The sequence below is a fragment of the Trachemys scripta genome, chromosome 4, assembly GCF_013100865.1.
Source record: "Trachemys scripta elegans isolate TJP31775 chromosome 4, CAS_Tse_1.0, whole genome shotgun sequence".
NCBI lineage: Eukaryota > Metazoa > Chordata > Testudines > Emydidae > Trachemys > Trachemys scripta.
Genome location: NC_048301.1, coordinates 133,437,171 through 133,460,766, shown reverse-complemented (window position 1 = coordinate 133,460,766; position 23,596 = coordinate 133,437,171). Strand labels below are relative to the sequence as shown.

At 51.1% G+C, this 23,596-nt stretch overlaps 2 protein-coding genes across 6 annotated transcripts; one reads left to right on the top strand and one right to left on the bottom strand.

Moving 5' to 3' along the window:
- Positions 1 to 338: 338 nt before the first annotated feature.
- CPSF7 (cleavage and polyadenylation specific factor 7) lies at positions 339 to 20,720 on the bottom strand. 5 transcript variants are annotated; one of them, XM_034767633.1, is made up of 10 exons: positions 20,649 to 20,720; positions 20,137 to 20,250; positions 10,814 to 11,032; positions 9,833 to 9,936; positions 9,185 to 9,330; positions 6,873 to 7,278; positions 6,209 to 6,327; positions 5,963 to 6,131; positions 5,597 to 5,770; positions 339 to 2,513 (listed from the first exon to the last, which is right to left on the bottom strand). In XM_034767633.1, exons 2-9 carry the CDS (start codon positions 20,188 to 20,190, stop codon positions 5,602 to 5,604), a joined length of 1,386 nt encoding a protein of 461 aa, XP_034623524.1. In that variant the 5' UTR covers positions 20,191 to 20,250; positions 20,649 to 20,720; the 3' UTR covers positions 339 to 2,513; positions 5,597 to 5,601. The 5 variants fall into 5 exon arrangements, with proteins under 5 accessions (XP_034623524.1, XP_034623525.1, XP_034623526.1 ...); XM_034767634.1 differs by lacking the exon at positions 20,649 to 20,720 and adding an exon at positions 20,598 to 20,647; XM_034767635.1 differs by lacking the exon at positions 20,649 to 20,720 and adding an exon at positions 20,555 to 20,635.
- On the top strand, positions 20,684 to 23,536 carry SDHAF2 (succinate dehydrogenase complex assembly factor 2). Its single transcript, XM_034767638.1, has 4 exons — positions 20,684 to 20,807; positions 20,981 to 21,204; positions 22,267 to 22,376; positions 23,087 to 23,536. The coding sequence occupies exons 1-4, from the start codon at positions 20,784 to 20,786 to the stop codon at positions 23,215 to 23,217; spliced, it is 489 nt and encodes a 162-aa protein (XP_034623529.1). The 5' UTR covers positions 20,684 to 20,783; the 3' UTR covers positions 23,218 to 23,536.
- The last annotated feature ends 60 nt before the right edge of the window (positions 23,537 to 23,596 follow it).

The window sequence follows — 23,596 nt, the reverse complement described above, 5'->3', positions numbered from 1 at the left end:
TCCCCTACCTGGGGAGGAGGTAGCCAGAGTGAAGCCATGGCCAAGCGGTTGCTTTCAGTCCCAGCCACTGCTGCAGAGCAGGGGGCTGGGCTGGAGGTGTAGTTTAGAAGCATAGATTTGGCTGAGGGAGGGCATAGCTGGCATAGTGTCCTAGGCAGCCTCCTATATGTCTGACCATTAAATGCTGGTGCTGGTTTTGAGGACTCAGTGTCTCAGAAAATCAGACCACAAGCAAGGCCAAGAACCCAAGAGTCCAGAATCCTAAACCCTAGATCCCCATTCACAGCACTAATACCACCATGGCCCCAGAGAGAGAATATTATTCAATGCAGGTTCCGTAAAACAGCTCACACCCCATTTATTATTTAAAATATTTTGTTACAAAAGGAAAAAAAAGAAAACATACAATGCAGTATAAAAGATTGACAACGTCATCAAGTTTATTACACAATTTCCAACCTATCAGAAAGAGACAAAAATCAAATCACCGAGAACTGGGGGAGGGGTATTGGGGCGTTGCTTTTTATTTTATTTTTATCATCCCCCCTCCCACCACTATTCTGAAATAAACTAAAAATTTGTGTCATTATGTAAAAAAACAGAACACTCTCCTGTCAAAGGGTTTTCTGGTATTTTACACTTCTTTTTTAATGTCACCTCACTTTAAGTTTCCGTTTTTTTGTTTTTTTTTTTCATTTTCTTTTTAAAAAGACATCCAGAGCTGGCCTTTGCTCACCGATCACAGTTCTTACGGAGGTGTCACTTCACTTCGCCAGCCTCCAGGCAGGCTGTGCACTCTCGTCCCCTGCCACCCTCTCTGATGTGTTCAACTGGAGACCCCTGCTGGGGGGATGGTGCCCAGGTTTTGCCCAGCTGTGTCCACAACTTGCCAGGAGGGCCACACTGAATGGCATGAAATGCAGCAGGTGGTTGCTGTCCTCAGTCTTACATAAAGGTGCAGGCTCTGGAGACTACAGGTCCCAGCATACAATGTGTTATAGCTTGAGTTAAGTGACTGGAGAACTGCATGCTGGGATGTGCAGTCTCCACAGGCTGCCGCTCAGATGGGCACAGTCATGCGACACATGCAGGCTGCTCTCTGGCCACCTGTACCCTAGAGCATCTTTTGCTCGAGGGAACATGGCTCCTTCCACACCATCTATCCTACCAGCCTTCAAGAATCACCAGCTGAAGGCTGTGGTGGAAATAGTGGTTATGTTTCCCCCTGGCCCTTCAGGCATCGCACTGTTGGGCACAATCAGCCCCATGTGCTGGAACAGGCACCAAGACTCCTTAGCTAGATGTAGACCAACTCTCAGCCACCCCAAACTCTTTGCTCACCGTCACGCACCATAGAGCAATAGCAAGCAGTGGTGCTGTCTAAAGAAACCTCCCACCCAGCGCTCGACTGGGAGCTCCCATTCCTAGAGTGTTTATGAAGAGGCAGGAGTCCCCACCAGAGTTCTCAATCCCTGGAATCAATGCACCTCCCACCACACAAAAACGCTAAGCAGCTCGCCAGGTTATCAGTTGTTGGGCTCATCCAGCCAGCCCCCAGCCCACCCCATCTCCATCCACCGATATCACAACACTCAAGTCTCTCCCCATGCCGCTTCCTCTAAAACAAGGAAGGCAGCCTCTCTGGGAGGAGGCTGGCTCTGAAGAAACAGGTGGCTGGGGCTTGCGGTAGGGAAAAACGTGAACTGGAACGGTTATTGCATGAGATCAGCATGGAGAGCCAGAGGCATTGAGTCCAGCTGAGAGGGGCCACCTCTGTTCCGGACAAGCCCCCTAGAGGAGCCAGGGCAGAATGCAGAGAACTCAGAAGCGCCTACAGGAACGGCAACTGGGAGCAGAAAAAGGTGATGGGAAGCAGCAGCCAGCCTGCTCTCCATGAGGCGGGGGAAGAGGAAATGCTGTTATCTAAGATGAGTATAATGGGCCAGACAAGCCAGGCCTGGAACTGGTTGGGAGAAGGGATCGCATTCCTCAAGAGAGCACCCCCACACAGGACGAGAAGACAGTGCATCATGGGAGGACATGGATACTGGCCCCAGTAAGCCAAGCAGGCCAGGCACCAGACACCACGCAGGGATATCTGTGCCCCCACCTCCAACCCTCCCCAGCACACACGAGGGTGATGGATTCCCTTCCAGCTGTCTCCGGAAGGGCCACGGAGAGGAAGGAGCTCACAAGCTTCCATGGAAAAGCACCATTTCTCTTTGGGTCCAAGTATCCGTGGACTGGAGCACTCCCTGCTCACAGTGGCCCCGACGCTATCCCTCCCTAACTCCACGTCTTCCAGCATTTCCCCAGAAAGCAGCAGCAGCGAGTGTGGGTCCCGAGGCCACCGTGTGCCAGCTGGAGTCCCGCAGGCGACGTGGCTTTCCCTGGGTGCCTGGAAGGAGCTGGGGGCAGTGGGGAGGAGAGGGGTGGAGCGGCCTCCGTCCTTCAGTCCTGATCGAGGTGAGGAGATACAAGTCCATTAAAAACACTTACTGCCAACCAAACTCCTGGAAGGGACAGAACAAGACAACAGGTCACAGTCTCCCTGCTGCGCTGACCAGGCACTGAGTCGCCGCTGATGCCAACTGCTCAGCAAGGATCTGCCTGGGGCCCAGTCAGCCTCCCCCACTGGAGGCAAAGGCTCCCCCCACGGACCTGCCTTTTAACATTTGTCTTCCTGCAAGTTTGGTGCTGACAGGATCAAGGTGCAGGATCCACAGCCTTGGAGAGGGAAGTCCTCCACCCCCAGGGCAGGCTCCACCAGGTGAGGTGCCTTGTCCCTGCCCCGGTGGCCACCTCTAGGGGTGAGGCAGACACTCCATCTCCACGGCCCCATTCTGGCCTCGGCTGAACAGCTGGGAACGCCAAGGAGGACAATACATGTCTAACAGAACGTGGGCTCTCCAGCGAGGACACTTGTGCACTAGGAACTGGACTGAGATCAGCCAAACCTGCACAGGTCAAATCGCCGGAAGGTCTTGGCCAACCCAGGCTGGATTGGAACTGGTGACCTAGAGGGGAATTATTTCACCTGGAATATTTAATGACACCTAAAGTACATTCTCAGCTGATCCGGAATAAATCCTGCAAGCCACACAGGTTCTGCTGAGAGGGAACTTGCCCCAGGCAGTTCTCTACACCAAAGGACGTGCTAACAAGACCAGGTTACACTGGGCATTCCTAGAGCGTCTTTCAGCCAAGGATCTGAGCACTTCACAAGGGTAATGGGTAAGCCAGAAGTACATGGCAGGTAGGCAAATACTACTGCCATGGGCAGCGGCGGGGGGGGGGAGGGGGAGAGAGAGAAGGGGAGAGGAGGAGAGAAGGGGGGACTGAGGCACAGAAAAGGGAAGTAACTTGCCAAAGTTCACTGTCAAATCAGTGGCAAAGAGAGCTGGGCTTCATTCCTAACTCCCCCTTTCTTTGATTTAACCACCAGGCCCCCATCATGCCTGGACAAAAGCTCACATTGGAAACATTTTGTGGTGGGGGGGATGAATGTTTAAAAGCATAAGGCAATTGTGGGTTTGAAACCCAGGGCTCCCCAAGAGACCAATGGTTTGATCTGGGTAAGAAACTCACAGTAGCTGGCCCAGTCGCAGTGGGGGGCCTCTCGGTCTTACCCTGGTACAAATCAGTAGTGTGTCGGGTGTGGCAGTGCTCAGAGGTGAAGGCACTCCAGCAGTAGGCAGATCATTTAAGTGGCATCAGCCCATTGCTAAATAAAATCCACAAAGCAGAACAAAAAACGCAGAGCACTCCCCCTGCAACAGACTAAGGACACCGCCATCCTCTGTCTCAGGCAGCCCAACTGGTGCACTGAGTCCTGCAGGGAGAACTTTCCCACACAGCAGGAATGGGACCAAAACACCATGGCCTCTCGGGAGGATACTGGAGGCTGGTTTGTAGTTAACACCGCCCACCTCAGTACAGCTAGAGGTAGGGGAGGCAGCAGAAATTCTGGCATTAGCCCAGGATGGGGAGAGCTCCCATGGGATGTTATGTTTGCAGGGTTGATGCTATGTAATTTCTGAGTCAGCTTGTTCCTTAGTGGCAGCCTCTCTCAGAGGGGAGCAGGAGCAGCGTATGGGTCGCATTGCTGGGCTTTAGTCAAGACCTTCAAAGGCAAATCTAGTGGGTAACGGTTTTTAATTCTTTAGGACCAAGTGCTGTACAAAAGCCCCAACACAAAGCAGGAGAGGCTGTACATGTGGGTGACACGGGGGAAACTGTGCAGTCCCCCCCATTCCCTCCACCCACCAAGTAATTCTGAAATGTAGGAGTGACAAACCTGTTGCCGATTGAAAGGTGCACATGGCCTGAAGCTGGCAGCCCTGACCCATCAGCCCTAATTTAAAAGGTCGCATGGCCCTCTCCAGTAGAGCTATAATAGAACCAGAGACCTATAGGGTTAGAAGGGACCGCAAGGGTCTAGTTCTAATCTAACCCCCTGCCAAGATGCAGGATTTGTTGTGTCTAAGCCATCCAAGACGGGTGGCTATCCAGCCTCTTTTTGAAAACCTCCAGTGAAGGAGCTTCCACAGCCTCCCTAGACACGTCTGTTCCACTGTCCTACTGTTCTTAGAATTAAGAAGCAGATTTAATCTAAATCTGCAGTGCCGTAGCTTGAAGCCATTGCCTCTTGTCCTGCCCTCTGTAGCAAGAGAGAACAACTTTTCTTCATCTTTTTTATGGCAGCCTTTCAAGTATTTGAAGACCACTATCATGTCCCCCAACTATTGGGCGTGGGGACATGCTATTGACACTTGCATCCTAAAAATCCAACAAGCTTTTGTACTCTGCCCAGCTACCACCATGTGGGCAAAGCCACTTCTCCCCAGCCAAGCCACCCACCAACAGCAGAGCTCACTGCCCCTTGGCTCTGAAGATGGTTAACAGGAAGTGAGAACACTGCAGGGTGCTGTAATCAGCCAGTGAGGGACTCTGGCAGGCTAACCACAGAAGGGAATTCCATAGCTGGAGGATACCTGACCAAGGAAAGCCCCGTCCTCACACTGTCCGCACTGAACCTAGAAAGGAGGACAGAGCGCAAAGGGCAAGGAGCTCGCTCTCTGCTGTTCGGTGTGGGCAGTGTAGGTTCACAGCCTGCTACAGATCAATCAAGTGAAGATACAGGAAGGAGAGGAACGGGGCTGGAATTGACTCTGCTGATGCATGTGAACGAGTAGCAGCACCAAGCTGGCTGCAGTTTCAATGGAAAACCACCAATGAGGGACTTCAGTGACGGTTATTCAGCAGCCATCAGAGGAGATTAAGGGACATTCCCTTCTCTTCTCCTCTGGGGCTTTCCCTCTTGGAACACCCGCTGCGGGCAATGAAAGATCATTTGTTGCTTGAGATCCGGAGGGTGGCCACTGACTATGTAGTTATAACACTAACTGGAGGGGCTGCCATGTTAGCCATGGAGAGTCAACTGCTAAAAGCCAGGGGAAATAGACTGCTTAACGTCCAGTCTGCACCCCCAGGAGGTTGCCACGTCCCTCTAAGGGAAGGGGTGCTCCATCAGCAGCAGGTAGATGGCCTCGCCGCACAAGGGAGATAGAAGGAGCAGGGCCTCAGGCCAGCTCACCTTTCTCAGTGGTGCCGGTCCCTTTCTCTGTCTCTGTCCCGATGTCTCTCATGCTCCCGGTTCCTTTCTTGGAAATAGTCCTCGTGCCGATCCTCATTATGAAGCGGGTCCCGGTGCCTCCTGCTGCTCTCGCGGGACCGACTGGGCGACCTCTCCCGAGACCGGTGTCTTTTTCTGAAAGACAAGACTAGGTGCTGAGTATCTCCCAAGCCATGCTCCCCTCCAGATCTTCAGACAAAGAGGGGCTGCTGCCTCCAACTCAGGTCTCCCCAAAGGATAGTGAGCTGTGCCTGCCCCCCAAATCTCCAAAGGCCCAAGATGAGAGCAAGGAGTTCTCCCCTCTTACTCTGGTTGGCAAGGATTTACCTGGAGGAGCTGCTGCTGGCACCCATGCTGTAGGACTTGGCTTCGATCCCATGAAGACAATCCTTGAGGGAGGAGATGAGGACGCGGCACCGCTCGTCGTTGGCTACGCGGGACTGTTTGATAACGGCGATGGCCGTGAGCAGGGTCTCTATGGCATCACTGTAATCCCCTGCAGGAGATGAGAAGGGTGAGGAAAAGGACCAGGCAGGGGACGGAGGATGACGGGTGTCAGGGGGCCACTGTTACCTGCGCTGGCTCCGGACACCGCTTTGGAAATGGCACTGCTGGAAATCGCTCGGTTCCTGTTCATGATCTCCTCGAACTCGGCTTCGCTCACTGGAGGAGGCAGTGGGCCCAGCTCTCGACTGCACAGAACAGAGCACGCGCCTGTCAGCCGGGCATGGGGAGAAAGCTCCCACCCCTGGGGACTGACCCGACAGGTGCTGAAGGTCAATGCCCACCTGGCAGAGAGCTCCCCAGGGCACCACCGGGGGCATCCCAGGCTCACTGCCCACCTGGCAGAGCTCCCCAAGGGCACCAACCAGGGGTCATCCCAGGCTCACTGCCCACCTGTCAGAGGTTCCCCGGGACACCCACCTGGCACCCCATAGCAACACCTTTTGCCCTCTTGGGGCCCAGTAGGCCCAGATCTGGCTGACACACGGTTACGACGGTGCCGATGTCTCCTGCTCCAACGATCTCAGCTCGTTCTTTCTAAATCCAGCAGAGGCTGCAGCTCATAGACTTTAAGGTCAGATGCACCAGCCAGCACCCAGGAAAGAATTCTCTGTAGTAACTCAGATCCCACCCCATCTAACATCCCATCACAGATCATTGGGCATATTTACCTGCTAATAATCAAAGATCAATTAATTGCCAAAATTAGGCTATCCCATCATACTGCTCTCACCTGCTGTGGTTATAGGCTGCAGAGGTCTTGTAGGTGTCCGGCGGGGGGGCCAATGCTGCATTTGGCGGGGGGAAGAAGGCAGGGTTGAGGTGCAGGGCGGGAGGGACTGCCCCTGGAGGTGGCACGGCCAGGTGTGGGGGCAGTCGAGGAGGAGGGGGCATTAGATGCTGGTAGTGGATTCCTGGGGGGGGAGGTGGCACTCCAAAGCTGGAGGAGAGAGGTGGTGGGGGAGGCATCGGGGGAGGGGGCAGGGCCATGAGGGGCATGGCGGCAGGGGGGCGGTTAAAGAAAGACAGCACAGAAGGGGGCTTCTCCACACGAGGGGGCGGCACAGCATTCTCCGTCGGCGTGGCTCGGCCATCCATCGAATCCCAGGAGTCCCGGGAGTGAGCCCTCGGTGGCACCCCTGTTAGCCAACAGAGAAGGGGAATGGCTTGTGAGCATGGGGGTGACTTCACCCATAGGAAAGCCACCTGAAGAGAGCCAGCTGGTGCGGCAGCCCCCACAAGCTTGGGGAGGGAGGAAGGAGGCGGGGGATGGAATGACCCAGTGACCGAGGGAGGGATATATCGTCCCCTCGACCCTGCACCAGCCCCCATCACCTCTCCGTCTCGAGATCGGGGCACCCGTCTCCCATGGCCACACGCCTGATTTCAGCGGAGCCTGAGGTGCCAAGAGAAAGATCCAGCCAGCCAAACGTAGCCTCCACTTCCACGGGCCTCAGCCAGGGCGTGATTGCTCTCCACCAAGATATCAGGAAAGCGTCAAAGGCAGTGCCCCGGTGGCGAACACAGGGGATGGAAGTTGCAAAGCAAACTGATTACCTGGGCAAAAGCCAAAAGCCCTGACAAATGGCAAGAGGCCTCAGCGGAGAGGCCACCGGGCACTGCGTGAGTCAGAGCTTGCCTGTTTGTTGGTTAATACAGCTGGTTTGGGCCTGCACAGAGGCAGAGACTGAAATCCTGCCAATAAGAGACCCTGACCCAGAGAGCCTGCAATCCCCTACGGGAGTGGATCTGGAAAGGGCTGATGGGATTATAAGGTGAACAAACTTAGAAGGACACAGCTTGGATCCAAAACTCCCATGGCTACCAAGTATTGGAGAGCAAGTAACCAGATGCTGACCATGAGAGAGTCTGAGGGGGTTAGATCTGCAGCAGACATGCAGATGTTGCTCATCTGCAGCCATGGGAACAAGCCAAAGGAGATTACTACAAGGAAACTTTCCCTTCTCTAGCCTCTTTCAGCCCAGAATCAAAGGGCTGGAGACACACTGAGGCCTTGCCTGCCCTGGTGAGTGGTCCTGTAACAGCCACTGGTGCAAACCCCTTAGTGTCCATGCTAAATTGCTATGAGCTGGCCCGGTTTCATCCAGGTAGAAGCTCCATTAATGCCAGGTGTTGGTAAGCTCCATCAGGGTGAGCACAGCTACACCAATGGCTATAGCCAGGGCAATTCCCCAGTGCAGACAAAGCCACAGCCTCACAACAGCCCTGTGAGGTAAGGGACAGAACAGAGGAACCTCTCACCTGCCACTGAAATGCAGCCACCTCCACAGCAGAAGGTGGCAGCGGTCTGACAGTGCAGAGAACTTATTTTTGACAATTCAGGATGGGCAATGGAAAATTTGGTGTTCCACTGCAGTTGCCTAGGGCGCGTGAAGGCTGCAGGACAGTCACCCAGTTGGAATTTGTCCAGGGCACTGGAGGCAGTAATTCTCCTCTTACGAAACATGCCATGGGATCGACAATGACCACAGGTGGCCAGTTTCGTCATGTGTGTCCCTGGAAAGATGGCACCTCCAGCTGCACAGCGCCCCCTAGCTGGGGCGGGGCTGGGACGCTGGGCTGGGCCATCAGACTGAGGAAAAAGGCCATTGTACAAGGCCCATGGTGAGGCCCCAGCTGGAGTACTGCGTCCAGTGTTGGGCACCTTACCTCCGCAGGGATGTACAAATTCTGGAGAAGGTCCAGAGAAGAGCTACTAATAGATATGGAGGGTCTTAGCTATGATGATAGGCTGAAGAGCTTAAGCCCATTCAGTTTGGAGAGGAGGAGGAGGAGGAGGCTACGAGGGATCTTCGCAGTCTATGAGCACCTAAAATGGGATCATAAAGACTCGGGTCAGGATCTGGTCAGACTCGGCAGCAATAGGAAAAACACGCAGAGACTCCTGGGAATTCAGCCCCCACCCCAGGATTTTGGTTGGATCAGGCTGCTGAAGCTCTGCTCAGGATCTCTAGGGCCCAATGGGAGTCTCCCCTTCCTCATGCACCCTGTGCCCCGCCCTGGCAGCGGGCCTGTCCCACTTACGTTTCCGAGCCTGTGCCTCAAACTGCGACAGGTTCTGCCGGGTGGCCAGTCTCACCTCCACCTTATCCCCATTGAGGATCTTGCCGGGCAGCAGCTCCAGGAGCTTGTGGACTGAGTTCTCGGAGGCAACTACCACCTCTGCATACCTGGGGGGAGCCAGAGACAAGCAGATGATGGCAGGCCAGTACCCCATCACATCGAGGGACCAAGCCCACCCTCCTCCCCGACCACAATCTGTGGGGACAACCCAACGAGCAACCAGGGTGCTTCAATCTACACCTCTCCCCATGGCCCAGGCAGCATTGAGAGCAGCAATCCTCACCTCTCACTATGGACATCTGTGTGCAGCTGAACCCAGCCCACCACTGCAGGGTAACCAGCATTCCTACGTGCCTCACATCAGCTCCCCACCACCTCTTCACTACCTCATCCTCTGTGCTTTGGCACACTAGCTCCATTCACACAAGCATCTTTCAAGCCTCCAGACAGCTCCACAAGAAGGCCTGCTGACACCTTGCCCACTGGGAACAGGCCGGACAATCATGGTGACAAACCCATAGGAGAAAAGGTCCAGGGTCTCCCACAACAGTGTTCACTCTTTGGACTGGCCCAGTGCCAGAAGGCCTTGGGTCCCTCCAGAGCTCTCACCCTTTGGATTGGCCATTGGCTCGGTTCTCCGCGAATTTCAGCTCCACCACATCGTAGACCCCCACTGAGCGAATAATCTGGATCAGCTGCTGGTCAGTTGTCCACTGATTGAGAACAGGTGGAAGAGGACAGCGTTAGCAGCTAAGGCCCTATGGCAGGATCTCTGGGCCACACACCCTTGTTCCAGGACTAGCATTATCGATCATTCACCACCACCAAGGCCCACCCTGCTCAATCTCCCCCTAGGATCTTTAGCGTAGGCTCCAGTTTCTGATGCCACAAATGCTTTCAACGAGAAGATGATACAGCCCAGCCTAGTAACCCGCTGTCTGGGAGACACCAATCCCCAGGGAGACAGTTGTAAATGACAGTCATAAGATCTGGGAAAAGGCACCCTGGAGAGCTGTGGTGATTGAAGGGCTCTGTCTACAGAGTTTGAGCAGTAGGGTAAAATTCCCCCACGTGCCACTCCACCAACAGACCTGGAGCAAGAAGAATCACAGGGGTTGTGGGGCCACCACCTCATGTCATATAAGCCAGCCCACAGCCACAAGAGCACATAAGCTGGCCCAGAGCCATCACCCTCCCACTGCACTAGCTCTGAAGTGTTAAAGGCTCCATATCCCAGGCCCATGCAGACCGCACCATGAGATCACCATTGGCCACAGGTGGTCCAGGTCTCTGTTTTACCACACCTCACTAACTGTTTGATAGCACAGCCCTTGCATGCCCAGGATGGGGCACTGGTTCAGTATTGACACAAAGGGAAGAGAGCCCCCTATACCACACCCCTTTCTACAGGGCATGGGTTTCCTTAGAGGATCCCCATCCACGTACAGACCAAGCTTGATTTCACTTCACTTGACAGCAACAATTGCAGCCCAGACTGCAAGCACTGAAGACTCCGCATCTGTCCCCAGTAAGTGGAGGACAGTCATACTAGGCCATGTGCTTCCAGCAGGCATCAGTGACCTGACTCACCCAGGAGAAGCTGCCCACATACACAGCAGCCCGTTTGTTACGCAGGCCGCTGTAGGTGTACAAGATGGCAGGCGATTTGCTGTTTGGCTTGGGGGACTGCTCCTGGCGGATCTCGGTCGGTGCCTCCGAGCTGCTGGTGCGGCTTTCGGGTGGCTGCGAGCTTGCTGCTAGCACGTCGTCATACAGATCCATCTGGTCAGCATTACTGAATTCGGAGTCCTAGGACACACGAGAGATCAGTGAGCATTTCTGTGACAAGCCCATGGGGTCAGTTTACCAGCTGGGCAACAATCAATCACTAGCCAGTCACGTCAAGGGAGAGGCTCCAGCAGGCCAGAGGTTTGCCCTGCCCAGTGCTTTTGATCTGCTGGCAAACAGCCCGTGCACCCAAGAGATTAAACACCAAACACAAAACAATCCTGAGGAGGAATCATTCTCTCCTGCCCAGAATGAGTTTCTCTAGAACTCCCACTCTCAGAAGCCAAAGGGAAGGAATGCTACTGGGCTGAGAAGTACCATGTAACAGGGACACTCCTGGTTCTTCAGCCTCTCTGTGTCTTCCACATCCTAAATCTGAATTATTACCTTGGGTATAACATTTTTCCTGCCTGATTCAGACTGTAAGTGGCTTGGGCAAGGAATCGTTTCTCTACGTGCCTGCAAAACTCCTGCCATAAATTTCAGACAACGAAGGAGTTCAATGACAGAGAGGATTTTTCTCATTGCCACTAACTCTCCCTGAGAACCTCAAATCCAGATTGGTTCTCACTAGCCCCACCTCCTCTGCTGTGGAACAGAGACCACGATTCTCCCAACGCAGGAGGCACAGTGGAACGTGGCTCACTCTCCTGTAGCTGTGTGGGCTCTGCAGCTTCATGGGAGTAACGTGTGTCAGTGTGCAGATGTGACTCATTCGGCTTAGGACAACGGCTTAGGACAGGAAGTGAAGAACAGTGCATCCAAATGAAACTATGGGGAGAACTTCCAAATGCAGAATGGAATCTGGCTAGGGCTCGTCTTCTGATCACGAGTGGCCAGGATCTCTGTTTTACATCTAATCCCAGAGGCACAGCACCCCCAGACATACTTTTGGGGCACTGATTCAGCACTCAGAGGAAAGAGCACTGCCTTCTGCAGCATCTGGGCTTTCCTCTGCGATCTCCTGGCCAGGCTTAATTTAGGAGACCTGAACCCGAGGTGGCATGAGGCTTTTGAGGAAGCATTTTCCTCCTACCGTTCTTATTAGACCATAAAGCATTGGAGCCCTTAGCTTATCATTTTATCCCAGTTACTGTTACAACAAATGCTATGGTCCTTTCAAAACTCTTATAAAGCTGTTTGCTTTATTGACACCCTGCAGCAGCAAGTGCCACAAGTTAATTATGCATTAGCAGCCATTTCATATGCTTGAAGTTAATTATCTTAATTCATCAAGTGCACACTTGTTCTTGTACTGAGACAATATAAGGAGGAGTGTAAATCCAGGATAGGCCAGAGGCATGAGATCAGGAGGACAATTCCTTCAAGAAAGAGAGCCATTTTAAAGCTATTACACACATCTAAGGGCCTGCTCCTGCTCCCAATGAAATCAAGGATAAAACGGCCAATGAGTTCAGTTGGGCGGGATCTGACTTGATGCATCATTTCCACGCTACAGTTCCTGGAAGTCCAGAAAAGTACATGCCTTAGTCCAGGGGATGAAATAGTTCACCCCTAGTGCCTGGACCAGTCCATCTCTCCAGGGAGGGGTGACCATCCTCCTACCTTGGAACACTAACCCCACATTCCTATAAAAGTCTCCACAGGGGGACCTTTCTGAATACTTGGTCTAAAACTGCCCTCTTTCAATCTCCTTCCATTCGTCCTAGCTAGACCTTCTACCACCGAGTAAGTCATCTTCAGATCCATGGCTCCTTGCAAACGGTTCTGCCTCCCCATAGTCATCACTTAGCCAAGACACAAATATTTTTTTACAAGTCACAAGTCAATCTCCCCAGGTCCCGGGCATTTCTCCTGCCCTTTTCTGAACCCCTCCTCCCCCAATATATTGCCACCTTTTCGATAACAAAGTGCCCAGAACTGAATTTTGTAGCTGGCATCCCACCACTGAAGGTGTACAGAGATTGCCTCCCTATTTTGTAATGTGCTGTGTCTGTAAATGCAGTGCTGCAACCGCTGCTGGAATACTGTGTCCAGTTCTGGTGCCCACAGTTCAAGAAGGATGTTGATAAATTGGAGATGCTTCAGAGAAGAGTCACAAGAATGATTAAAGGATTAGAAAACATGCCTTACAGTGACAGACACAAGGAGCTCAATCTGTTTAGCTTAGCAAAGAGAAGGCTAAGGGATGACTTGATCAGAGTCTAAGTATCTACATCAGGAATGACGACTGGCAAGTAATCGAGATTCAGCCCTAGAAAGGGCTTTGACTGCAATCCACAGCTTGGTTCATGAGTACTCCCACTATTAACCAGGTAATCTTGGGTCACGCAATGAGAATGCTGATACATTGCTGCCGCAAACTGGCTTGGCAAGCTCCACATTTGATAAGACGAGTATTGACATGAGGAACAAATATTTAATAATGGGCTCTTCAGTCTAGCAGAGAAAGGCAGAACATGATCCACTGGCTGGAAGCTGAATCTAGATAAACTCAGACTAGAAATAAGCCCTAGATTTTTAATAGAGTAATTAACCATTGGAACAATTTACCAAGGGTAGTGGTGGATTCTCCATCACTGAAGATTTTAAAATCAAGATTGGATGTTTTCCTGAAAGATCAGCTCTAGGAATTATTTTGGAGAAGTTCTCTGGCCTGTGTTGAACCTCTGGTCAGACTAGATCATCACAATGGTCCTTTCTGGCCTTCGAATCTCTGAATCAATATCCAGAATCCCACATTTGCTACAATTCCTCAGTTGTGGAATCCACCACAGAATGCGCTTTCTCCCCCATGACACAGAAATCCCCTTCCTTTGCATTTATCGGTGTCCAGCTGCCCTTTTACACTGCCTGTGTCTCCCCATCCTAGTCAAACGCCTGCCCTCCAACCAGTCAATCATTAGCATATTTTGTAAAGCGCGGACTCAAGTTCCTTTTTTTTATGGCTACTGTTGTGATAACAGGAGGAGGATTGCTGCTAGCATCCCAAAGCAGAGCCTATCTTCTAAAACCAGCCACTTCCTTTCTTTATCTTTCAGTCACATAGGGGGAGGTATTCATAGGTACAAATGGTGTTAGGTGCCTAACATTGGCAGTCAATGGGAATTAGATGCCCCCTTTGAAAACCCCCCCAATGAGTTTCTGCCTACAAATGTGTTGCTCTTTTCTATTAACCCCCGCCCCCCAGTTAATTTAATTTAACAAGGTGCTACTGTGTGCCATACAAACCCCAGTTAATGGAATGCTAAGGTGGCCTGGTTGTGCTTTCAACATCTGCCAGGAGACCAGAGCCAGGCCAAACTTGGTATTTCTAAGGTAAAAAGCAATGAGAAAACCCTGACCTTTATAAAGGCACACCAAAGAGCAGGGGCTCAATGAAAGAAAACACCTCTGCAGATCAAACATCCTAAGGTCATCTCTGTGCCACTGCTAATGCCCCTCACAACCTGGGAGTTTAAAAGACTATACTGAAAATGTACCAGACACACATGGACTTTGGGGAACAATAAGAGTGAAGTCGATTTCCTGGGGAATCCCTAGGGAGAAGTTAATGCAAATTCCCCACCTCCAGTTATGAAGCTCCACCCTGAACAGATTTCAGAGTGGTAGCTGTGCTAGTCTGTATCAGCAAAAACAACGAGGAGTCCTTGTGGCACCTTAGAGACTAACAAATTTATTTGGGCATAAGCGTTCGCGGACTAAAACCCACTTCATCAGCTGCACGGCGTGGAAAATACAGTAGCAGGTATATATACACAGTACATGAAAAGATGGGAACTCTAAGGTGCCACAAGGACTCCTCGTTGTTTTTACCCTGAACAGAGGGTCAATGTCTGCTGATTACCCATTACAGCAGGCCAAGATCAAAGGGCCGAGCTGTATAAAGAAACAGCTAATCTGCCCAGATGGGAGTTCTGGATCTAAGACAGATGAACTTGTAACCAGGGGGAAAACCCAGTTCTGGGTTTTGAAGGACTAAAAACTATCAGAGCCCTGGGCGGGAGTTGGGGGTCTGATAAGCTTCTGAGCAGTCATGTAAGGTTTTCTTATTGTTTTAATAGGTTTTTTCTGTAGTACTTTTTAAGAATAAATGTAGGAGCTGCATGGTAACTTATAACTGCTGGCAATACACTGGCCATAGCTCTTTGGAGAGACAGCAGAGCACAGGTGCTGTTCTTAGGCAGTCTGGCTTGCTGGGGATATCCCAGTGCAAGGCTGGCTGCTCTGCAATTAAACTGGGTGCCCCACAAAGGGGAAATACAGATGCAGTTGCCCTGACCCCGTGCCATGTGTCTCTAAGGTTGAAGCAAAGAGCAGTAAGATACACTGCATTCCGTACAAAAGGAAGTACCAAGATTGCAAGGTTAGACAATGTGAAGTTGGGAAATGCCCGTTAAGGTTCTACAGAAACGCTATGACAGGCCGTTGAACTCTCCTTCATTCCCATAACTGCCTCCCTGTCCTGTTCATCCCTAACACCATACTTCAGCCAGCAATAGCCATCTGTTTCCAGCAGATATTTTAAGAGAGGGAAATAGAAGAAACTGGACTGTGCTGCATTGTACAAAGACCTTTCAAGATATACAGGGGCTAAGTCAAGGGCTACACAGCCACACTATGCTTGAGATTTTCAAAGCAGGCCAGAGGCTAACATATTAATCAATCATGTTTATTATCGTAGTGCCAGGGCCAAACAAGAGGGGGGCCCCATTGTGCTAGGGGCTATACACACTATACTAAATAGTCCCTTCCTTGAACAGTATACTGTTTAAATAAACCAGACAGACACAGTGTGAGGGAAAGGGAGTCGAACACATAAGCAGAGTGAACTATGTGATCGCAGCAAATGTCATGTTAATACAGCAATTTTGGGGGGTGAGCAGCTGGGTTTATTTCGGAGGTGATCAGCTAAATGGAAAGAAAGGGGAAAGAGATGAGGGGGGCAGGCAAAGAGGGATGGGGTAGGCGTGGACTGAGTGAAGCTGACATGAAGAGTCAATGAGGGAAGGGAGGGTTGGAGCAAACAGACAATCTGCACAGAGCAGAGAAAGTCCAGTCAAAATGTAGGAAGTTGTCTGAATGTCCAGAGGTCCCTGCTTTGGCTGCTTCTGCTCCTACCAGCCAGAGCTACATCTTCCATTAAAGTCAACCTGTGTGGCTGAATCCCATATGATGCTTTGACAATCTCAGCCTACACTCTTTAATGTGAAGGTAAGGGAGTTGTGCATGCACATATGTGCAGTCTGGCACTTCATGAGCTTGGGAAGAGAGGGTGGCAGGGACACACAGCATGCAACTTGCAAAGGGTCACAGCTACATGAAACCAACTCCAATTTTCACAAGCCCTTCTCAAAAGCAAGGGCTATTTTCAAGCCAAATTTCCATTTTCTGCTCCCAGCTATTTCAGTTGCAGAAGTGATTAAAAAGGTTACATGAATTTTAACAGGGAAAATATTTTTGTACTCATTCTCAAAAACTGCTCAGATGTTTCGGTTTAAACTCCTTCTCCACCCCCCAAAAAAGTCACCTTTGCACACAGACCAAGCCTGAAAGGTGAGTTTCAGAAAGTTACAAGTGCATAAAAATAGGGGGTTGGAATGGAAACCATTCTGCAGCCTTAAATATGCCATTTGCTGCTGCTCCAGGTATAGATTATCAAAGATCTTCCCAAGGTTTGTTCACTTTTCCATCTTGTCTCACCCCAATATTGTCTTTGCCATGAAGAGAACTGGCTTTTCAGGGCCTTTCCCCACATTGCCATGTGCTGGCTGTAAAAGACTGCCTCATTCACTAGGACAAAGAGAGCACTTTACAGCCCATCCCCACCTGGGATGTATGGCAACAATGTTCTGCAGCTAAGATCTCCCTGCTGCAACTCAAATCCGCAAACATGTCTTTATTAATTATTTGAACCTTCCCAGAACTGAGTCCTTGACTAGTTGTATATTGATTAAGTGGTGCATTTTTAGATTAAATTACAATCTTGTGTTCTGGAATTATTTTGTGAACAAACTGCTGCAGTAGAATTTTTACTTTGCCACAGGATGTAACACTTATCACAGGAATCAGGAGTAGGGGTGTCTTGTCACAGAATTGAGATCCAACATGCAGCAGGATACAAAAGCCCCAACTCACTAGCCACTATTAGGGCTTGTCTACACTTACATTTTATAGTGCTCTAACTTGCTGGCTCAGGGGGGTGAAAAATCACCCTGAGTGCAGCACGTTTAAGCGCTTTAAAGCGCTAGTTTGGACAGCGCCCCCAGAGCTATTCCCCTCATGGAAATGGATTACCAGGAGCTATAGCTCAGTGGTTTGAGCACTGGCCTGTCAAACCCAGGGTTGTGAGTTCAATCCTTGAGGGGGCCATTTAGGGATCCGGGGCAAAAATCTGACAGGGACAGTACTTGGTCCTGCTGTGAAGGCAGGGGACTGGACCCGATGACCTTTCAAGGTCCCTTCCAGTCCTACACTTCTAGCTCTCCCACTGTTCACACGGAACCACACTCACACTTCAAAGCGCTCCCGAACCACTCTGAAGTTTCTAGTGTAGACATAGCCTTAGAGAGACAAGGTGAATGAGGTAATGTCTTTTATTGGATCAACTTCTGGTGGCGAACACCTGTCTCTTTCACCAACAGAAGTTAGTCCAATAAAAGACATTATCTCACCCACCTTGTCTCTCAATATCTGTGGACCAACGCTACAACACTGCAAACTACTCACAATCACGCCATAGCCTCTTTGTCTTAGCACTGTTGCTTTCTAGGTTTCTTCCTCCCATTGAAAATGAAATTCCATGGCCTTGGTTATGCAGGTTAGACTAGATGGATCACAATGTTCACTTCTAGACTTAAAAACTACATCTATTCGTGTGTGTTGGAGAGGTTTTATCACTGAATATTTTCATTATGCTGTTTACTTCCAGAGAACTTCTGAAGATGTTGAGTAAAACCATGTCCAATACAGATTTTTTTCTGCATCCAGTAAACATCTTCCTCCCAACTCAATACATTGCCTTTTATTACCATTCTTGTTTTCTGCTTTTCCAGCCACTTCTGAAGCCACGAGAAAATACTCACAGCCAACCCAACCTGGATAATTACTGTGGCACAATAAGTGCTTTAAAGTCAAAATAACAGAAAGCCATCAAATGAGAGGGCTTGATTGTTTTTCTTCATAATTCCATGATGCTTACGTTGCTCATATCTCTGCTATCCTCCAAGATGTTTTACAGACTTTTATTTTAATTAGGAACTGATAGACCTTCCAAACAATAATTGCCAGGGTCACTCTTTCTCCCTTTTCTGAAGATCGGTAGCACATTTATTTTTCTCCAATCTCCTCCCCCAGGACTTTTCAAAATAATGGCCAATGACTCAAGAAATCTGTTAGTCATTTTCTATTACCTAGGATGCCTGTAATCCTGATACACTAATCTGCATATGTTCATATTTTCCAAGTTCTCTCATACCTACTCTCTTTATCATACTGCCCAACTGTCCAAAGTTACTTTCTGGATTTTGCTTGTTAAAGGTTAACTGCAAGGAAACTAAATTAAGCATATTTCTGTGCTGAACTGTTTCAGTGGCCACATCCCAGAACATAATTCTGACCTATCATTATAGCATGGGATCCAGTGAGACTTGGATAACCATGCTGTACTCTAGGATGCTTTCAATCAATCAGAAAGTCCTAAGACGATTCCAAACAAGGGGAAATGTTTATTTTAAAGTTAAAACTGCTTTATATGGGGGATGAAGCCTGGCTATTGGGGATCATACAGCACAGAAATGCCATAATTTTTATGCAGTTCTTTTAAAAGGTAAGATTTCAGAAAGGCATTCAAGACCTCGCCCATTTAGAACTATCCTCAATTTCATCCTCATTTAATGCATCTACTTCCAATCAAGCACTACTATTTCTCCCAGGATAGCTGTAAAAGCCTCTCACATTTCCCTTATGGTTAACATTATTTTTTTGCCACTGTTAACTTTTCCCTCAAGGCTTAACTTCTGGTATAGGTTAATTTGGTAACCTCCCACCTTTTCAGAACAGGGGTTTATTGCCTTAAAATTTCTGTTCAACCCCTCATGAGGCCACACTGGCAGTCTCTTGGTTCTTTGCATTTTGCTCCTGGAAAGTAATCAAGATTGATTGCAGTTTCCTAAGAATCTCTAACCTTCTTCCATGATCTCAGACTTAGCACTTCCATCTCCGAGCTGAACTTTTTTCCATTATACCCACGTGTCCAGATTTCTTAACTCTCCAAAATTTGCTCCTCTGAAATCTAATACATTTGGACCACTGCATTCACGTTCCTTACTACACTGAATTCAAGTAGTTCCCAAGCTTCCTTATTACTCACACATTCTCAATCATTTTCTCCTTGTAAATCTGGGATAGATTTTCAGTTCCTGGTATCATCAGGGTGATTTCTTTGTAATTTAGGCACCTCTCTGATTATACCCAGTTATTCAAGCAGATAAAATTCCTTAAGAGCTCAGCATCCTGAAGTCCCGAGTACCCTAAATCAGGTTGTGTTCATGTGCCTACAGTCCCAGAGAGATCTCTAGTAGTTGCCCCATCTAGCTCTCTTCTGGTTTCGTTTCCTGTCTCTTACCCTCATGTTTTGCAGAAGAGGATGGCTAGGTTCCCAATCTGTTGTATCCACCACTGCCCTCTTCTCCAACAACACAGATCTCCCTGGCTTAAGGGATGCTTCAGTCCAACAGGTACTGCCCACTTCTTTCTCCCTATTGCCCACAGATTGTAACCAGACAAACACTAGCTCCAGCTAAAAAAACCGTCCCAGCAGATTCCAGTCATCACCCAGATAATGCCTTAACAACACTGCCACTCTTTGCAGGCTTCTCAAGATCTGTGGGGATTTTCAGAGCCACCCTTCAGCACCATAATGCTCCTTTGCTGGCACACAAGCCCCATCACGTGCCTTTACCAGACGAGTAGGAATCAGACCCACCTATGGTCCCTTGCAGCCTACTTCACAGCCTCCGAGTCTCATGAGTTTGATATCCTCCGCAAGGGGGGGCCCAAACCTTCTCCAAACAGCCCCCCAAACTCCATGAGGCTTCCCAGCAACTCTCTGCAAATCCCCCCCCTTGCCGTGGATGGGGGTGGGGCTTTCACTCGCCGCTCACCTGGTTGAACTCTTCGTCGGCGTAGATATCGATCAGATCCACCCCCTCGGACATATTTCCAGCCGCGGCGGGAGCCAGAGCCCGGGGGCACAGGAAGGAAGCAGATGCGGTGCACTGCGGGGAGAGGCGGCTCAGTAACACGGGCCGGCCATGTGCGCCCGGCCTGAATCTACCCTCCCCTCCCCGGACCTACCCGCCTTGGCTCCCCTCCATCTACTCCCCCCGGCTCCCTCCCCGCTTATATCTATCCGCCCCCGATCGGCCCGCCAGCTTCACCCAACCCCCCGGGAGAACAGGGGCCCCGTCCGGCGCTGCCTTGGCGAGGCGGGCGCAGGGACACGACTCCCCCGTCTCAGGGCCCTGCCGCCAGCCGACTGGCCCGCCCTCCCCGCGGGTCCAATCCCTGAGCCGAGCCAACCCCGCTGCATCGAGTCACCGGGGGGCCCCCGCCGGCCCGTTACCGCGCCGGGGCCCAGCGTCCCAAGCAGGCCCGAAGCGCGCGAACCGCTCACCGCCACAAGCCAGCGCCGTCACGCCACGCCCCTTCCGATGCAGGCCACGCCCCTTCCGCCCCTCGCCTGCCGGGACCGGAGGTACCATAGAGAGCGGGGGAGGCCGGAGTAGAGTGGCCAGGCCCAGGAAGCGGGATGGCAGCGGCGATGGGGCTTCGGGTGAGCGGGGCAGGTTTCTCCGGGGGAGCGGAGCCTGGCGTTCAACCCCCGCCCCGGGTGGGCGCCCGGCTCGCTGCGGGGTTGGGCGGGTCCTACCCCTGCCGGGTGTCTGTGCTGGGGGTGCGGGCCAGTAGGGGCAGCCCCTCCCCCTCACGCGCCCCCTCTCTCGGCAGCTCCTGTCTCTCTCCCGACGGGCTCTCCGCGGCCCCCGCCCGAGCTCGCTCCCCGCCCGGCGCGGCTATCGGGGGGGCTCCTCGGCCGACTCGCGGAAGGACCTGCTGGAGATCCCCTTGCCCCCCTGGCAGGAGCGGCCCAGCGAGCCCCTGCAGGCCAAGAGAGCCCGGCTCCTGTACGAGAGCAGGAAGCGAGGCATGCTGGAGAACTGCCTGCTGCTTAGGTAAGGGGGGCCCCGCGCATGGGGGGCCGGATCGGGATCTCTCTCTGGCTGCTACGTTCCCTGGGTGGATTCGCTTCCTGCCCCCTTCTTGGGGGACGGGGCGGGCATGAGGATCTCCGTCTCCCCAGCAGCTCTCCCGGCCCTCCTTGGCTCTGCCGGGCTTCCCCGTACCCCCACGGCGGGGAACCGAGGTTGCCTTTAGGTTTCGGGCCAGGTCCCGTGCTGTTAAGTGTAAGTAGTGATCTGCAGAGCGAGGTCACAAACGTACAGAGGACACGAAGTCAAGCTACAGGGGACTGCGTGGAACTTCAGCGGGACCGAGCCCAGCTAGGGGAATGGGTAGCACCATGACAGGTGAAATTCAGTGCTGATAAAATATTTTAATGCTGCCCTATAAATTAGTAGTGCGGCCTCAGCTGGCTAAGGCGTGATTATTGTTACCCCATCTCCAAAAGGGTATTGCCGAAAAGAGGTGGTTGAGAATGATCAAGGGCCTGGAAAAACTCTCCTACAAAAAGAGAGAGAAAAAACTGAGATTATTGTTTTAGAAAGGAGACAAGTAAGAGGGGACGTAAATTGATAAAACAATGACTGGTCTAGAAAAGCAAGGTTGGGAGCTTCTGTTCTCCCTGCCTCATAACAAGCACAATGGGACAGTCAATTAAATAGAACAATGGGAAATTCAGAACTGATAGAGGGGAATCCTTTTTCATACAGTGCATAATTAGCTTGTGGAACTCTCTACCACAAGAAGTTGGTGAGGTCAGGAACATGGTAAAATTGCCAAGTGACCTGACATTTCTATGCATAACTAAAATATCCAGAGTTATAATTAATGATAACAGATGTTGGCAGGGATATTACACCTCAGCTACAGGGTTAAGCTGATCTTTAACTACTAGAGATCTGGATGAGCCCTTCTTGGGGGTAGATTATCTCACATCTGCTTGCTGCTAGCACTGGCCAGTGTCATACAGGATGCTGGGCTGGACGAACCCTGGCTGTGAGCCTGGCAGTTCCGATGTTCCTCGTGCTTCCTGGTTTCTCTCTCGCCTCACTTAGCCTCTTTGCAAAGGAGAATCTGAACAGCATGACTGAGCGGCAGCTGAACCTCTATGACCGTCTGATCAATGAGCCCAGCAACGACTGGGATATTTACTACTGGGCAACAGGTACTGTATTGCAACAGGGCCCTCTTCGGGGGAGACAGTGTGGCCTAGAGGATAGAGCAGTGGGCTGGGGCTTGGGAGACTTGGGCTCTATTTCCAGGTCTGCTGGGTGACTTTGGACAAGTCACTTCCCCCTCCCCCGCCTCAGTTTCCCCATCTACAAAATAGGGATGATGATACTGATCTTTGTAAAATCTACGGGAGCTAGGTTTTATAACTGGGCCCTGTCTCCTATGATGAGATGGAGCAGGAAGCTTTCTGGGATGATGAGTGTGTCTCAGCTCACCTGGGCTCCACATGCAGCAATATACAGTATGGGGATCAGAATAGCAACCGCAGTGACTCTTGCTCAGAAACTGTCCAGGGCTTCCAATCCCCATGCTTCAAGGCACAGGATGATCATAAACTGGGGGCAGGAAGGAATTCCCCTGTACTGCACTAATCAAATGGGTGCAGGGTTATACTCCCTCTGTGTCCTAGAGCTGTTTGCTGCCATCTGAGATGGGTCTCACTAGGAGGAGTGGTTAGCTGCTCTGACCTGAGTTCCCATGGTGTTTCGTGAAGCAGACTTGAAAGAGGCACTACAACTTTAGAGGGATACGAGACTGGGTTCAGTGTGACTCCTGATTGGCTGCACAAAGATGTGAAGCTGGTGACTTTGAGAAATGGGGGTGGGGATGCTGTGTCTCATCCTGTGTCCTTTCTCCCTGAAGAAGCAAAGCCCACCCCGGAGGTGTTTGAGAATGATGTCATGGTGATGCTGAAAGAGTTCACCAAGAACAAGAACAAGGAGCAGAGGCTGCGGCAGCCGGACCTGGAGTACCTCTTTGAGCCCTCATGGTGAGGCACGCTGTCTGCTCCGGGATCCTCTTCTCATCCCTAGCAGCAGAGGCTGAGGTGCCTACACCTATTTGGCAGCCTGCAGTGCTGTGGTCCTGGCTCCTGGAGTCCTCCACCCGGTGGTTGCTTCTACCCAGGTTTCCAAACCCCACTGAATAAAGTTTCAAGCACTATCCCTGACCGTGGGAATTTCTACGTGGATTTGTCCCCACTGTTGTACGGGTGCAGCAGTCCACCTCAGAAGTGGCTGCATTTCAGTGGCACTGTATGTATATAGCTTGTAGAGCATCTTGGTGCGAGAGAAATAGAAGGTGATAGCATTATGACAGTGTGCTTTGATTCATTGTGAAATTCCTTTTGTTGTTTGACTGTGGGGGCCTCTC